The 17,014-nt window shown below is 40.8% G+C and overlaps 1 protein-coding gene across 4 annotated transcripts in view; it reads right to left on the bottom strand.

Annotated features, from left to right (window-relative positions):
- Positions 1–17,014, bottom strand: part of stard13a (StAR related lipid transfer domain containing 13a) — a 140,881-nt gene that overhangs the window by 70,933 nt on the left and 52,934 nt on the right. Inside the window, exon 1 of one of the 4 annotated variants that reach the window (XM_061931438.2) lies at positions 12,413–12,718. The exons of the other annotated variants lie outside the window; for them this stretch is intronic. Coding sequence (XP_061787422.2) covers positions 12,413–12,662 — 250 coding nt within the window. The 5' untranslated portion in view covers positions 12,663–12,718. Of the gene's footprint in view, positions 1–12,412; positions 12,719–17,014 lie in introns of those variants that run through there. 4 annotated transcript variants of the gene reach the window in all.

Here is a 17,014-nt window from a genome sequence, read left to right as displayed (position 1 = left end):
TTAGTGTTATTAATCATATTATACATAAAAACAGCATACTAACAATAATTATTATATAATATATAACAATTATATTATATATAACGATTATTACTACTATATAATAATTATTAGTGGCATTTATTATATTAATGACAAATCGTATTCATAAAAATATTATATTAATGCAAATAATACTAATAATAATAATCAGTAATCATTATATATATATAATTATTATGATTATTAATATTGCATTAATGTTATTAATCGTATTATCAATTATAAAAAATAGCATACTAATATAAATATGATATAATATATAACAATTGTATTATTATATATAACAAGTATTACTACTATATAATAATTAGAAGTATTTATTATGTTATTAATGACAATCATATTAGTCATAATTATATTTATTATATAAATGTAAATTAGATATTTATATACAACCATTATTAATATTGCATTAATGTTGTTAATCATATTATACATAAAAACAGCATACTAACAATAATTATTATATAATATATAACAATTATATTATATATAACGATTATTACTACTATATAATAATTATTAGTAGCATTTATTATATTAAGGACAAATCGTATTCATAAAAAATTATATTAATGCAAATAATACTAATAATAATAATCAGTAATCATTATTATTACATAATTAAATATATAATTATTATTAATATTGCATTGATGTTATTAATCATACTATTACACATAAGACTAGCATACTAATCATAATACATAACAATTTAATTATTATAGATACCAAGTATTACTACTATATAATAGTAATTATGTTATTAATGACAAATCGTATGATTAATAAAATAATTATATTAATGCAAATAATATTAATACTAATCATGAATTATTATTATTATTACATAACTATATATTTAGTTATTATAATAATCATATTATTATTATACATAAAATAGCGTACTAAAAATTGGTATTATATAATATATAACAACTATATTATTACTACTACTATATAGTAATTATTAGTAGTAGCACCTATTATGTTATTAATGACAAATCCTATTAATCATAAAAAATAATATTTATTATATTAATGCAAATAATATTAATAGTTATTATTTTATATCAATAAATATAATCTCATTATTACTATAAAGAAGCATACTTTTTAGGCCCGACTAAAGGGGGCTGACAGTAGATGGGTGGTGGTCATGGTGCCTATTCTCCAGCAGAGGGAGCTCGAACCCACGCCACTTCTCTCCCTATGACGTCACACAACGGCTGACGTTTCTCACCGGCTCCTGAAATATGAGTGAAAAAGGGATGGAGATCAAATACAAACAATTTGATCCAAATTAAAAATGAATGACAAAACAATATTCCGGATTGTTCTATTTTGATTGGCAGAAAGCAAAACAAAAAAATGAGCGTGTGAAGCAGGACCCAACTTGTTTCCATCCTCACATTCCTCAGCGCTCCTCTGCCCGGGGCCACACTTCTGTACTTACACTCTATTAGCTGCCCTGCCCGGGGCCACACTTCTGTACTTACACTCTATTAGCTGCCCTGCCCGGGGCCACACTTCTGTACTTACACTCTATTAGCTGCCCTGCCAGGGGCCACACTTCTGTACTTACACTCTATTAGCTGCCCTGCCCGGGGCCACACTTCTGTACTTACACTCTATTAGCTGCCCTGCCCGGGGCCACACTTCTGTACTTACACTCTATTAGCTGCGCTGCCAGGGGCCACACTTCTGTACTTATACTCTATTAGCTGCCCTGCCCGGGGCCACACTTCTGTACTTACACTCTATTAGCTGCCCTGCCCGGGGCCACACTTCTGTACTTACACTCTATTAGCTGCCCTGCCAGGGGCCACACTTCTGTACTTACACTCTATTAGCTGCCCTGCCAGGGGCCACACTTCTGTACTTACACTCTACTAGCTGCCCTGCCAGGGGCCACACTTCTGTACTTACACTCTATTAGCTGCCCTGCCCGGGGGCCACACTTCTGTACTTACACTCTATTAGCTGCCCTGCCCGGGGGCCACACTTCTGTACTTACACTCTATTAGCTGCCCTGCCAGGGGCCACACTTCTGTACTTACACTCTATTAGCTGCCCTGCCCGGGGCCACACTTCTGTACTTACACTCTATTAGCTGCCATGCCCGGGGCCACACTTCTGTACTTACACTCTATTAGCTGCCCTGCCCGGGGCCACACTTCTGTACTTACACTCTACTAGCTGCCCTGCCAGGGGCCACACTTCTGTACTTACACTCTATTAGCTGCCCTGCCAGGGGCCACACTTCTGTACTTACACTCTATTAGCTGCCCTGCCCGGGGCCACACTTCTGTACTTACACTCTATTAGCTGCCCTGCCAGGGGCCACACTTCTGTACTTACACTCTATTAGCTGCCCTGCCAGGGGCCACACTTCTGTACTTACACTCTATTAGCTGCCCTGCCAGGGGCCACACTTCTGTACTTACACTCTATTAGCTGCCCTGCCCGGGGCCACACTTCTGTACTTACACTCTATTAGCTGCCCTGCCAGGGGCCACACTTCTGTACTTACACTCTATTAGCTGCCCTGCCAGGGGCCACACTTCTGTACTTACACTCTATTAGCTGCCCTGCCCGGGGCCACACTTCTGTACTTACACTCTATTAGCTGCCCTGCCCGGGGCCACACTTCTGTACTTACACTCTATTAGCTGCGCTGCCAGGGGCCACACTTCTGTACTTATACTCTATTAGCTGCCCTGCCCGGGGCCACACTTCTGTACTTACACTCTATTAGCTGCCCTGCCCGGGGCCACACTTCTGTACTTACACTCTATTAGCTGCCCTGCCAGGGGCCACACTTCTGTACTTACACTCTATTAGCTGCCCTGCCAGGGGCCACACTTCTGTACTTACACTCTACTAGCTGCCCTGCCAGGGGCCACACTTCTGTACTTACACTCTATTAGCTGCCCTGCCCGGGGGCCACACTTCTGTACTTACACTCTATTAGCTGCCCTGCCCGGGGGCCACACTTCTGTACTTACACTCTATTAGCTGCCCTGCCAGGGGCCACACTTCTGTACTTACACTCTATTAGCTGCCCTGCCCGGGGCCACACTTCTGTACTTACACTCTATTAGCTGCCATGCCCGGGGCCACACTTCTGTACTTACACTCTATTAGCTGCCCTGCCCGGGGCCACACTTCTGTACTTACACTCTACTAGCTGCCCTGCCAGGGGCCACACTTCTGTACTTACACTCTATTAGCTGCCCTGCCAGGGGCCACACTTCTGTACTTACACTCTATTAGCACACACACAACGATGTGGGACCACACTTCTGTACTTACACTCTATTAGCTGCCCTGCCCGGGGGCCACACTTCTGTACTTACACTCTATTAGCTGCCCTGCCAGGGGCCACACTTCTGTACTTACACTCTATTAGCTGCCCTGCCAGGGGCCACACTTCTGTACTTACACTCTATTAGCTGCCCTGCCAGGGGCCACACTTCTGTACTTACACTCTATTAGCTGCCCTGCCCGGGGCCACACTTCTGTACTTACACTCTATTAGCTGCCCTGCCAGGGGCCACACTTCTGTACTTACACTCTATTAGCTGCCCTGCCAGGGGCCACACTTCTGTACTTACACTCTATTAGCTGCCCTGCCCGGGGCCACACTTATGTACTTACACTCTATTAGCTGCCCTGCCAGGGGCCACACTTCTGTACTTACACTCTATTAGCACACACACAACGATGTGGGACCACACTTCTGTACTTACACTCTATTAGCTGCCCTGCCAGGGGCCACACTTCTGTACTTACACTCTATTAGCTGCCCTGCCAGGGGCCACACTTCTGTACTTACACTCTATTAGCTGCCCTGCCCGGGGCCACACTTCTGTACTTACACTCTATTAGCTGCCCATGCCAGGGGGCCACACTTCTGTACTTACACTCTATTAGCACACACACACAACGATGTGGGAGTCGCTCCAACCTGAATGGAGGCCATGATATTACGCACCTTGGATCCCTCAGGTGGTATACTGCATCAAAAAAGCCACATCAGTGTGTAAAGGATATCACCACATGGGCTCAGGAACACTTCAGAAAACCACTGTCAGTAACTACAGTTGGTCGCTACATCTGTAAGTGCAAGTTAAAACTCTACTATGCAAAGCCACAGCCATTTATCAACAACACCCAGAAAAAAAAACGCCCGCTTCACGGGGCCAGAGCTTATTTAAGATGGACTGATGCAAAGTGTAAATGTCATGTCTGTGTAATCATGTTTTGTGTTAAGTTATAGGACTCTTTAGTTTCTGTCTTTTCACTCCCTTGTCTTGTTTCCATGATTACCCCATTAGTTTCACCTGTTCCACGTTTGGACTCATTGTGCACTCTTGTTTGTCACCATAGCAACCATTAGTTTTCACCTGTCACGTCACGCACCTGTTTCACGTTTTGAGTCACGCACCTGCTTTCACTAATCATGTCCGTAGTATTTAAGTTCATTCATTTTCTGTTGTTCGTCCTGACGACCTCACACCACATTTATGCTCTGTCCATTTTTTTCATGTCCATCGTTCACGCTGCTCCTTTTTTGTCCATGCCAAGTAAGTTTTCTTTATTCAAGCCTATAGTTTGCAAGTTTTGTTTAATTGTTCATAGTTTATTCTCCGCCACTGTGCGCGCTTTTTGTTTGATCCTTTTTTTTTTTTTTGTATTTATAGTTAATAAATAAATCATGTACCTTAATTCCCGTCTCGCCCGTGCCAACTTTCCGTTGCATCCTGGAAAAGCACACACCCCGGACCAAGTCTTGACAGTAAAAGTGTTCTGTGGTCTGACGAGTCCACATTTCAAGTTTTTTTTTTGGAAACTGTGGACGCCGTGTTTTCCGTAACAAAGAGGAAAAGAACCATCCGGATTGTTCTAGGCGCAAAGTGTAAAAAGGCAGCATGTGTGATGGTATGGGGGTGTATTAGTGCTCAATACATGGGTAACTTACACATCTGTGAAGGCACCATTAATGCTGAAAGGTACATACAGGTTTTGGAGCAACATATGTTGCCATCCAAGCAACGTTACCATGGACGCCCCTGCTTATTTCAGCAAGACGATGCAAATCCACGTGTTACAACAGCATGACTTATATATATATATGTATATATGTGAGTTAGGTGTTAGTTGAGCACTGCTTGGTGCATCCCAGCGTCACGCCACAAGGATGTGGTGTTGACGCCCCAGGAAGACTGTGATCATGTGACAGGAAGTAGAGGAAGTGAGCACAGCTGATGACAACACAAACAATGCAGAGCTTCACACGTCTTAGAAGTCAGCGCAGAGAGGGAAGACATTTGTGACCCTCCTGTTGTTATGACATGATTGTTCAACTCCACTTTACGTTTGTCAACTACTTTATGAGTACATCAAGTATGTTTGTGTAGTTTGTAAAGTATTAATGAGTACATGTTTGTAAAGTATTACAAACACCAAGTATGTTTGTGTAATTTATGTTGTGTTTGTAAAGTATTAATGAGTACATCAAGTATGTTTGTGTAGTTTGTAAAGTATGTTTGAGTACATCAAGTATGTCTGTGTAGTTTATGTTGTGTTTGTAAAGTATCAATGAGTACATCAAGTATGTTTGTGTAGTTTATGTTGTGTTTGTAAAGTATTAATGAGTACATCAAGTATGTTTGTGTAGTTTATGTTGTGTTTGTAAAGTATCAATGAGTACATCAAGTATGTTTGTGTAGTTTATGTTGTGTTTGTAAAGTATTAATGAGTACATCAAGTATGTTTGTGTAGTTTATGTTGTGTTTGTAAAGTATTAATGGGTACATCAAGTGTGTTTGTGTAGTTTGTAAAGTATTTTATGAGTACATCAAGTATGTTTGTGTAGTTTATGTTGTTTGTAAAGTATTAATGAGTACATCAAGTATGTTTGTGTAGTTTATGTTGTGTTTGTAAAGTATTAATGAGTACATCAAGTATGTTTGTGTAGTTTGTAAAGTATTTTATGAGTACATCAAGTATGTTTGTGTAGTTGATGTTGTGTTTGTAAAGTATCAATGAGTACATCAAGTATGTTTGTGTAGTTTATGTTGTGTTTGTAAAGTATTAATGGGTACATCAAGTATGTTTGTGTAGTTTATGTTGTGTTTGTAAAGTATTAATGAGTACATAAAGTATGTTTGTGTAGTTTGTAAAGTATTTTATGAGTACATCAAGTCTGTTTGTGTAGTTTATGTTGTGTTTGTAAAGTATCAATGAGTACATCAAGTATGTTTGTGTAGTTTATGTTGTGTTTGTAAAGTATGGGTGTCTGTGTTTACTAACAAGACATGGCAGAGCCAAAGTCGAGTTTCTTAACATGGAGATATTCTCACTACTTTTCTTTTGTCGACCACAAAGAAAAGAACATTTTAGTTAAATGTAAGTTGTGTCTTGGATCAAAGATCCTATCCTCGCAATTCAAATCTGCTGAAACAGCTACAAAAGCAACATGCTTCGACGAAGCTAGTAAAGAGAGACGCACTTCACCTCCTAAGCAACAGCGGCTGGATTTTAACGAGGCACTGCGCACTGAAGGTACACACACTCTGTCAATTCTCTTATATACTCTTTCATTCTAGACTTCTAGAGTGTTTGATTATCACATCACTCTAAATGTATAGACTATAAAGTTCACAAACATAAAGAGAGATGCTAGTGGGCCAGGCTAATATTTCCTTTTCTCTAAACTAAAACTGGGGAAATGTGTAGAGTGTTCTGGGCTTCAGACATGATTTTATTTCACAATTCCTTGAGAGAGAAAAAAGGCCTGGTTAGGCTTTATGTATGTAGTGTGTGCCTTCCTTGCTTCACAGCTTTGTTGTTATTATGCTGTTTGTTACTTATGTATGTTATCTTGCAGCTATTTACAATAGTTTTCTCAATTTGTTCTGGTCTGAAACAAATTGGCCTTTGAAACATATCTTTGTCTTTGTGTGTTGTATGTAGAGCACATTGTTTGTGTGTTGTATGTAGAGCACATTGTTTGTGTGTTGTATGTAGAGCACATTGTTTGTGTGTTGTATGTAGAGCACTTTGTTTGTGTGTTGTATGTAGAGCACTTTGTTTGTGTGTTGTATGTAGAGCACTTTGTTTGTGTGTTGTATGTAGAGCACTTTGTTTGTGTGTTGTATGTAGAGCACTTTGTTTGTGTGTTGTATGTAGAGCACTTTGTTTGTGTGTTGTATGTAGAGCACATTGTTTGTGTGTTGTATGTAGAGCACTTTGTTTGTGTGTTGTATGTAGAGCACTTTGTGTGTTGTATGTAGAGCACATTGTTTGGGGCCTTAAAAAAAATAAAAATATACAAGTAACTAAATAGTTACTTTTCACAGCAACGCATTACTTTTTGGTGTAAGTAACTGAGTTACTGTTGAAATAAAGTAACTAGTAACTGTAACTAGTTACTGGTTTTCAGTAGCTAACCCAACACTGGTGTTGGTGAACATGACCTAGTATGTGTATGTAGTGTATATGATTTGAGTGCAAATTACACAACAATTTGTAGTGCAAATAGCACTAGCAATGCTAACAGTGCAGTGCTAACCCTGCTATGGTAACACTGCTGCGCTATAACGATTGCACCAACACTGCTGCACTACAAATGCAGCGCTAACACTGCTATGCTAATACGTTAGTGCTAACACAGGTGCACTAGCAGCGCTGCGCTAGCACTTTAGTGCTAACAGTGCTTCGCTAACACTTCAGTGCTAACTCTGTTGCTCTAACACTTTTGTGCTAACACTGCTGCACAAACACAGGTGCGCTAACAGTGCTGCACTAACACTTTTGTGCTAACAGTGCTTCGCTAACACTGCTGCGCTAACACAGGTGCGCTAACACAGGTGCGCTAGCACTTTAGTGTTAACAGTGCTTCGCTAACACTGCTGCGCTAACACTTTTGTGCTAACAGTGCTTCGCTAGCACTTCAGTGCTAACACTGCTGCACTAACACTGCGCTAACACAGGTGCGCTAACAGTACTGCGCTAACACTGCTGCGCTAACACAACTGTGCTAACACAGGTGCACTAACAGTGCTGCGCTAACACTTTTGTGCTAACACTGCTGTGCTAACAGTGCTGCACTAACACTGCTTTGCTAACACAGGTGCACTAACAGTACTGCGCTAACACTGCTGCGCTAACACAACTGTCCTAACACAGGTGCGCTAACAGTGCTGCGCTAACACTGCTGCGCTAACACAACTGTCCTAACACAGGTGCGCTAACAGTGCTGCGCTAACACTTCTGCGCTAACACAACTGTGCTAACACAGGTGCGCTAACAGTGCTGCGCTAACAGTGCTGTGCTAACACAGGTGCGCTAACAGTACTGCGCTAACACTGCTGCGCTAACACTGCTGCGCTAACACAGGTGCACTAACAGTACTGCACTAACACTGCTGCGCTAACACAACTGTGCTAACACAGGTGCGCTAACAGTGCTGCGCTAACACTTTTGTGCTAACAGTGCTTCACTAACACTTTAGTGCTAACACTGCTATGCTAACACGACTGCGCTAACACAGGTGCGCCAACACTTTTATGCTAACAGTGCTTCTCTAGCACTTTAGTGCTAACACTGCTATGCTAACACTTCTGCTCTAACACGACTGTGCTAACACTGCTATGCTAACACTGCTGCTCTAACATGACTGCGCTAACACTGATATGCTAACAGTGCTGCGCTAACACTTCAGTGCTAACAGTGCTGCGCTAACACAGGTGCGCTAACACTTTAGTGCTAACACAGGTGCGCTAACACTTTAATGCTAACACAAGTGCACTAACACTTTAGTGCTAACACTTTAATGCTAACACAGGTGCGCTAACACTTTAGTGCTAACACAGGTGCGCTAACACTTTAGTACTAACACAGGTGCGCTAACACTTTAGTGCTAACACTGCTATGCTAACAGTGCTGCGCTAACACTTTAGTGCTCACACTGCTATGCTAACAGTGCTGCCCTAACACTGCTATGCTAACAGTGCTGCACTAACACTTTAGTGCTTACACTGCTATGCTAACACAGGTGCGCTAACACTTTAGTGCTAACACTGCTATGCTAACAGTGCTGCGCTAACACTTTTGTGCTAACACTGCTGTGCTAACAGTGCTGCACTAACACTGCTTTGCTAACACAGGTGCACTAACAGTACTGCGCTAACACTGCTGCGCTAACACAACTGTCCTAACACAGGTGCGCTAACAGTGCTGCGCTAACACTGCTGCGCTAACACAACTGTCCTAACACAGGTGCGCTAACAGTGCTGCGCTAACACTTCTGCGCTAACACAACTGTGCTAACACAGGTGCGCTAACAGTGCTGCGCTAACAGTGCTGTGCTAACACAGGTGCGCTAACAGTACTGCGCTAACACTGCTGCGCTAACACTGCTGCGCTAACACAGGTGCACTAACAGTACTGCACTAACACTGCTGCGCTAACACAACTGTGCTAACACAGGTGCGCTAACAGTGCTGCGCTAACACTTTTGTGCTAACAGTGCTTCACTAACACTTTAGTGCTAACACTGCTATGCTAACACGACTGCGCTAACACAGGTGCGCCAACACTTTTATGCTAACAGTGCTTCTCTAGCACTTTAGTGCTAACACTGCTATGCTAACACTTCTGCTCTAACACGACTGTGCTAACACTGCTATGCTAACACTGCTGCTCTAACATGACTGCGCTAACACTGATATGCTAACAGTGCTGCGCTAACACTTCAGTGCTAACAGTGCTGCGCTAACACTTCAGTGCTAACAGTGCTGCGCTAACACAGGTGCGCTAACACTTTAGTGCTAACACAGGTGCGCTAACACTTTAATGCTAACACAAGTGCACTAACACTTTAGTGCTAACACTTTAATGCTAACACAGGTGCGCTAACACTTTAGTGCTAACACAGGTGCGCTAACACTTTAGTACTAACACAGGTGCGCTAACACTTTAGTGCTAACACTGCTATGCTAACAGTGCTGCGCTAACACTTTAGTGCTCACACTGCTATGCTAACAGTGCTGCCCTAACACTGCTATGCTAACAGTGCTGCACTAACACTTTAGTGCTTACACTGCTATGCTAACACAGGTGCGCTAACACTTTAGTGCTAACACTGCTATGCTAACAGTGCTGCGCTAACACTTTTGTGCTAACACTGCTGTGCTAACAGTGCTGCACTAACACTGCTTTGCTAACACAGGTGCACTAACAGTACTGCGCTAACACTGCTGCGCTAACACAACTGTGCTAACACAGGTGCGCTAACAGTGCTGCGCTAACACAACTGTGCTAACACAGGTGCGCTAACAGTACTGCGCTAACACAGGTGCACTAACAGTACTGCGCTAACACTGCTGCGCTAACACAACTGTGCTAACACAGGTGCGCTAACAGTGCTGCGCTAACACTTTTGTGCTAACAGTGCTGCGCTAACACTTTAGTGCTAACACTGCTATGCTAACACTGCTGCGCTAACACAGGTGCGCCAATACTTTTGTGCTCACAGTGCTTCTCTAGCACTTTAGTGCTAACACTGCTGCGCTAACACTTTAGTGCTAACACTGCTGCGCTAACACTTTAGTGCTAACAGTGCTGCGCTAACACTTCAGTGCTAACAGTGCTGCGCTAACACAGGTGCGCTAACACTTTAGTGCTAACACAGGTGCGCTAACACTTTAATGCTAACACAAGTGCACTAACACTTTAGTGCTAACACTTTAATGCTAACACAGGTGCGCTAACACTTTAGTGCTAACACAGGTGCGCTAACACTTTAGTACTAACACAGGTGCGCTAACACTTTAGTGCTAACACTGCTATGCTAACAGTGCTGCGCTAACACTTTAGTGCTCACACTGCTATGCTAACAGTGCTGCCCTAACACTGCTATGCTAACAGTGCTGCACTAACACTTTAGTGCTTACACTGCTATGCTAACACAGGTGCGCTAACACTTTAGTGCTAACACTGCTATGCTAACAGTGCTGCGCTAACACTTTTGTGCTAACACTGCTGTGCTAACAGTGCTGCACTAACACTGCTTTGCTAACACAGGTGCACTAACAGTACTGCGCTAACACTGCTGCGCTAACACAACTGTGCTAACACAGGTGCGCTAACAGTGCTGCGCTAACACAACTGTGCTAACACAGGTGCGCTAACAGTACTGCGCTAACACAGGTGCACTAACAGTACTGCGCTAACACTGCTGCGCTAACACAACTGTGCTAACACAGGTGCGCTAACAGTGCTGCGCTAACACTTTTGTGCTAACAGTGCTGCGCTAACACTTTAGTGCTAACACTGCTATGCTAACACTGCTGCGCTAACACAGGTGCGCCAATACTTTTGTGCTCACAGTGCTTCTCTAGCACTTTAGTGCTAACACTGCTGCGCTAACACTTTAGTGCTAACACTGCTGCGCTAACACTTTAGTGCTAACACTGCTATGCAAACACTTCTGCTCTAACACTGCTGCGCTAACACTGCTGCGCTAACATGACTGCGCTAACACTGATATGCTAACAGTGCTGCGCTAACACTTTAGTGCAAACAGTGCTGCGCTAACACTTTAGTGCTAACACAGGTGCAATAACACTTAAGTGCTAACACAGGTGCGCAAACACTTTAGTGCTAACACAAGTGCGCTAACACTTTAATGCTAACACAGGTGCGCTAACACTTTAGTACTAACACAGGTGCGCTAACACTTTAGTGCTAACACATTAGTGCTAACACAGGTGCGCTAACACTTTAGTGCTAACAGTGCTGCGCTAACACTTTAGTGCTAACACAGGTGCAATAACACTTAAGTGCTCACACAGGTGCGCAAACACTTTAGTGCTAACACAAGTGCGCTAACACTTTAATGCTAACACAGGTGCGCTAACACTTTAGTGCTAACACAGGTGCGCTAACACTTTAGTACTAACACAGGTGCGCTAACACTTTAGTGCTAACACTGCTATGCTAACAGTGCTGCGCTAACACTTTAGTGCTAACACTGCTATGCTAACAGTGCTGCGCTAACACTTTAGTGCTAACACTGCTATGCTAACACTTTATTGCTAACACTGCTATGCTAACAGTGCTGCGCTAACACTTTAGTGCTAACACTGCTGCGCTAACACAGGTGCGCTAACAGTGCAGTGCTAACTTCACCTGCCTCACTCCATTCACTCACTGATATTTTATCTTTCACTTCAAAACAAACTCGCCAAATCTCTTCCCAGCTCACTTCCTGTTTGACAGCCCTTTTAGACAGCACACTGGAAAGGACAGCGCCCTCCGCTGGCGGCGGCTTGCTCAACTCGCCCGGACATGTCGCTACCTTGCTGCAGCCTCTGAAGCAGCTGCTTGCGGGCGATGATGCGTGACAGGCGCAGGGCGGAGCGACGGCGTGGGGTGTGTCCTAGCCGCAGGTAGTGGTCCTGGCCGTCCCGCGTCATGGCCCCCAGGCAGCTTCCCTCGCTGTCGCTGTCGCTGCTGTCGTCCTTTGTCTCCGTGACCGTGACCGTGGGAGTGGGACTCCGTGACGACGCGGCGGCGTCCCCATCGGCCCGTGACGAACGCGCATGCATGTCCACACACACACACACACACACACACAGTCTACACCTCCCACACCAAACTCTGCTGTGGAATTCCTCTGACATGCCCTCACTGGAAGTGAGCCACGCCCACCTCCGAGCGGGCCAATCACAGCGCGCCGATTGACTCCACCCACCCGTGGCAACACCTGAGGCCACACAAGTCTCGGCAGAGGAAGTTAAAACGTGTGTGTGTGTCTACTGAGGAATGTCTACACACACACACACACACACACACACACACACACACACACACACACACACACACACACACACACACACACACACACACGCGTCTACTATGAGAGCAGACAAAGACATCCAAGATGACGAGTCTGCCCTCTAGAGGCAGGCTGGCGGTACTGCGATAATCACAGGAAGTGACGTAATCGTGTGCTGACTTTTCACAGTAAAATAACACTGCGCACACGACGAGGCAAAAAATAAACACGCAAATGACACATGAATAGCCACAATAAAAATAATTCATGTTTTTCCAGAAGAAAAATATCAAAAAAAGTTTGAGTATACACGCTAAAATACTTTGTTGGCTTTGTTCCGACGTGATTTTGACAGATATTGTATATAATACATATCACATCAGCTGCAATGTATTTATAATTATACATAAAATGCTAGCGTAGAATATTAGCATGCTAACAGAAAACGTTAGCCTACTTTTAAAATGGCGACAAGTATAGTATCAAAAGCAATGATTAACAGGTTCAAATGGATAAAACGAGGTAAAATGCTAGCATAAAAAATATTAGCATTCTAATGTTAGCATGATAACATAGGAAAAGTTAGCTTACTTTTAAAATGGCAACAAGTACAGTATCAAAAACCATGATTAACAGGTTTAAACGGATAAAGCGAGGTAAAATGCTAGCATTAAATATTAGTATGCTAACGTTAGCAAGATAACAAGTTAGGATACTTTTAAAATGGCCACAAGTACTGTATCAAAAGCCATGATTAACGGGTTCAAACGGATAAAACCAGGTAAAATGCTAGCATAAAAAATATTAGCATGCTAATGTTAGCATGATAACATAGGAAAAGTTAGCTTACTTTTAAAATGCCGACAAGTACTGTATCAAAAGCCATGATTAACGGGTTCAAACAAATAAAACGAGGTAAAATGCTAGCATAAAAAATATTAGCATGCTAATGTTAGCATGATAACATAGGAAAAGTTAGCTTACTTTTAAAATGGCGACAAGTACTGTATCAACAGCCATGATTAACAGGTTTAAACGGATAAAGCGAGGTAAAATGCTAGCATTAAATATCAGCATGCTAATGTTAGCATTATAAGAGGAAATGTTAGCATACTTTTAAAATGGCTGCAAGTACTGTATCAAAAACCATGATTAACAGGTTTAAACGGATAAAGCGAGGTAACATGCTAGCATTAAATATTAGTATGCTAACGTTAGCAAGATAACAAGTTAGCATACTTTTAAAATGGCAACAAGTACAGTATCAAAAGCCATGATTAACAGGTTCAAACGGATAAAACGAGAGCAAAAAATATTAGCATGCTAATGTTAGCATGATTACATAGGAAAAGTTAGCTTACTTTTAAAATGGCGACAAGTACTGTATCAAAAACCATGATTAACAGGTTTAAACGGATAAAGCGAGGTAACATGCTAGCATTAAATATTAGTATGCTAACGTTAGCAAGATAACAAGTTAGGATACTTTTAAAATGGCTGCAAGTACAGTATCAAAAGCGATGATTAACAGGTTCAAACGGATAAAACGAGGTAAAATGAGAGCAAAAAATATTAGCATGCTAATGTTAGCATGATAACATAGGAAAAGTTAGCATACTTTTAAAATGGCGGCAAGTACTGTATCAAAAGCCACGATTAACAGGTTTTAACGGATAAAACGAGGTAAAATGCTAGTGTAAAATATTAGCATGATGACAAGTTAGCATACTTTTAAAATGGCTGCAAGTACAGTATCAAAAGCCATAATTAACAGGTTTGAATTCATAAAATGAGGTCAAATGCTTGCATAAAAAATATTAGCATGCTAATGTTAGCATGATAACATGGGAAAAGTTAGCATACTTTTAAAATGGCGACAAGTACAGTATCAAAAGCGATGATTAACAGGTTCAAACGGATAAAACGAGAGCAAAAAATATTAGCATGCTAATGTTAGCATGATAACAGGAAAAGTTAGCTTACTTTTAAAATGGCGACAAGTACTGTATCAAAAACCATGATTAACAGGTTTAAACGGATAAAGCGAGGTAACATGCTAGCATTAAATATTAGTATGCTAACATTAGCAAGATAACAAGTTAGGATACTTTTAAAATGGCTGCAAGTATAGTATCAAAAGCGATGATTAACAGGTTCAAACGGATAAAACGAGGTAAAATGAGAGCAAAAAATATTAGCATGCTAATGTTAGCATGATAACATAGGAAAAGTTAGCATACTTTTAAAATGGCGGCAAGTACTGTATCAAAAGCCACGATTAACAGGTTTTAACGGATAAAACGAGGTAAAATGCTAGTGTAAAATATTAGCATGATGACAAGTTAGCATACTTTTAAAATGGCTGCAAGTACAGTATCAAAAGCCATAATTAACAGGTTTGAATTCATAAAATGAGGTCAAATGCTTGCATAAAAAATATTAGCATGCTAATGTTAGCATGATAACATAGGAAAAGTTAGCATACTTTTAAAATGGCGACAAGTACAGTATCAAAAGCGATGATTAACAGGTTCAAACGGATAAAACGAGAGCAAAAAATATTAGCATGCTAATGTTAGCATGATAACATAGGAAAAGTTAGCTTACTTTTAAAATGGCGACAAGTACTGTATCAAAAACCATGATTAACAGGTTTAAACGGATAAAGCGAGGTAACATGCTAGCATTAAATATTAGTATGCTAACGTTAGCAAGATAACAAGTTAGGATACTTTTAAAAAGGCGGCAAGTACTGCATCAAAAGCAATGATTAACAGGTTTAAACAGATAAAACGAGGTAAAATGCTAGCATAAAATATCAGCATGCTAACGTTAGCATGATAACAAGTTAGCAATGTTAAAATGGCAGCAAGTATAGTATCAAAAGCCATAATTAACAGGTTTGAATTGATAAAATGAGGTCAAATGCTTGCATAAAATATTAGCATGCTAATTTTAGCATGATAACAAGTTAGCATACTTTTAAAATGGCGGCAAGTACAGTATCAAAAGCCATGATTAATAGGTTCAAACAGATAAAACGAGGTAAAATGCTAGCATAAAATATCAGCATGCTAACAAGTTAGCACGCTTTAAAAATGGCGACAAGTACTGTATCAAAGGCCGTGATTAACAGATTTAAACGGATAAAACGAGGTAAAATGAGAGCATAAAATTTTAGCATGCTAATGTTAGCATGAAAACATAGGAAAAGTTAGCATTCTTTTTAAAATGGCGGCAAGTACTGTATCAAAAGCCACAATTAACAGGTTTAAATGGATAAAACGAGGTAAAATGAGAGCATAAAATATTAGCATGCTAATGTTAGCATGAAAACCTAGTAAAAGTTAGCATTCTTTTAAAATGGCGGCAAGTAGTGTATCAAAAGCCACAATTAACAGGATTAAACGGATAAAACAAGGTAAAATGCGAGCATAAAATATCAGCATGCTAATGTTAGCATAATAACAAGTTAGCAATGTTAAAATGGCAGCAAGTATAGTATCAAAATATATAATTAACAGGTTTAAATTGATAAAATTAGGCAAAATGCTAGCGTAAAATATTAGCATACTAACGATAACAAAAAAAGTTATCATACTTTTAAAAATGGCGACAAGTCCAGTATCAAAAGCCATAATTAACAGGTTTAAACGGATAAAGCGAGGTAACATGCTAGCATTAAATATTAGTATGCTAACGTTAGCAAGATAACAAGTTAGGATACTTTTAAAATGGCTGCAAGTACAGTATCAAAAGCGATGATTAACAGGTTCAAACGGATAAAACGAGGTAAAATGAGAGCAAAAAAATATTAGCATGCTAATGTTAGCATGATAACATAGGAAAAGTTAGCATACTTTTAAAATGGCGACAAGTACTGTATCAACAGCCATGATTAACAGGTTTAAACGGATAAAGCGAGGTAAAATGCTAGCATAAAATATCAGCATGCTGATGGTAGCATTATAAGAGGAAACGTTAGCATACTTTTAAAATGGCAACAAGTACAGTATCAAAAGCCATGATTAACAGGTTTAAACGGATAAAGCGAGGTAACATGCTAGCATTAAATATTAGTATGCTAACGTTAGCAAGATAACAAGTTAGGATACTTTTAAA

Source organism: Nerophis lumbriciformis, linkage group LG37, assembly GCF_033978685.3.
Source record: "Nerophis lumbriciformis linkage group LG37, RoL_Nlum_v2.1, whole genome shotgun sequence".
Classification (NCBI taxonomy): Eukaryota; Metazoa; Chordata; class Actinopteri; order Syngnathiformes; family Syngnathidae; genus Nerophis; species Nerophis lumbriciformis.
The sequence above is the reverse complement of the archived record's forward strand: the minus strand, read 5'-3'. Positions and strand labels throughout refer to the sequence as shown.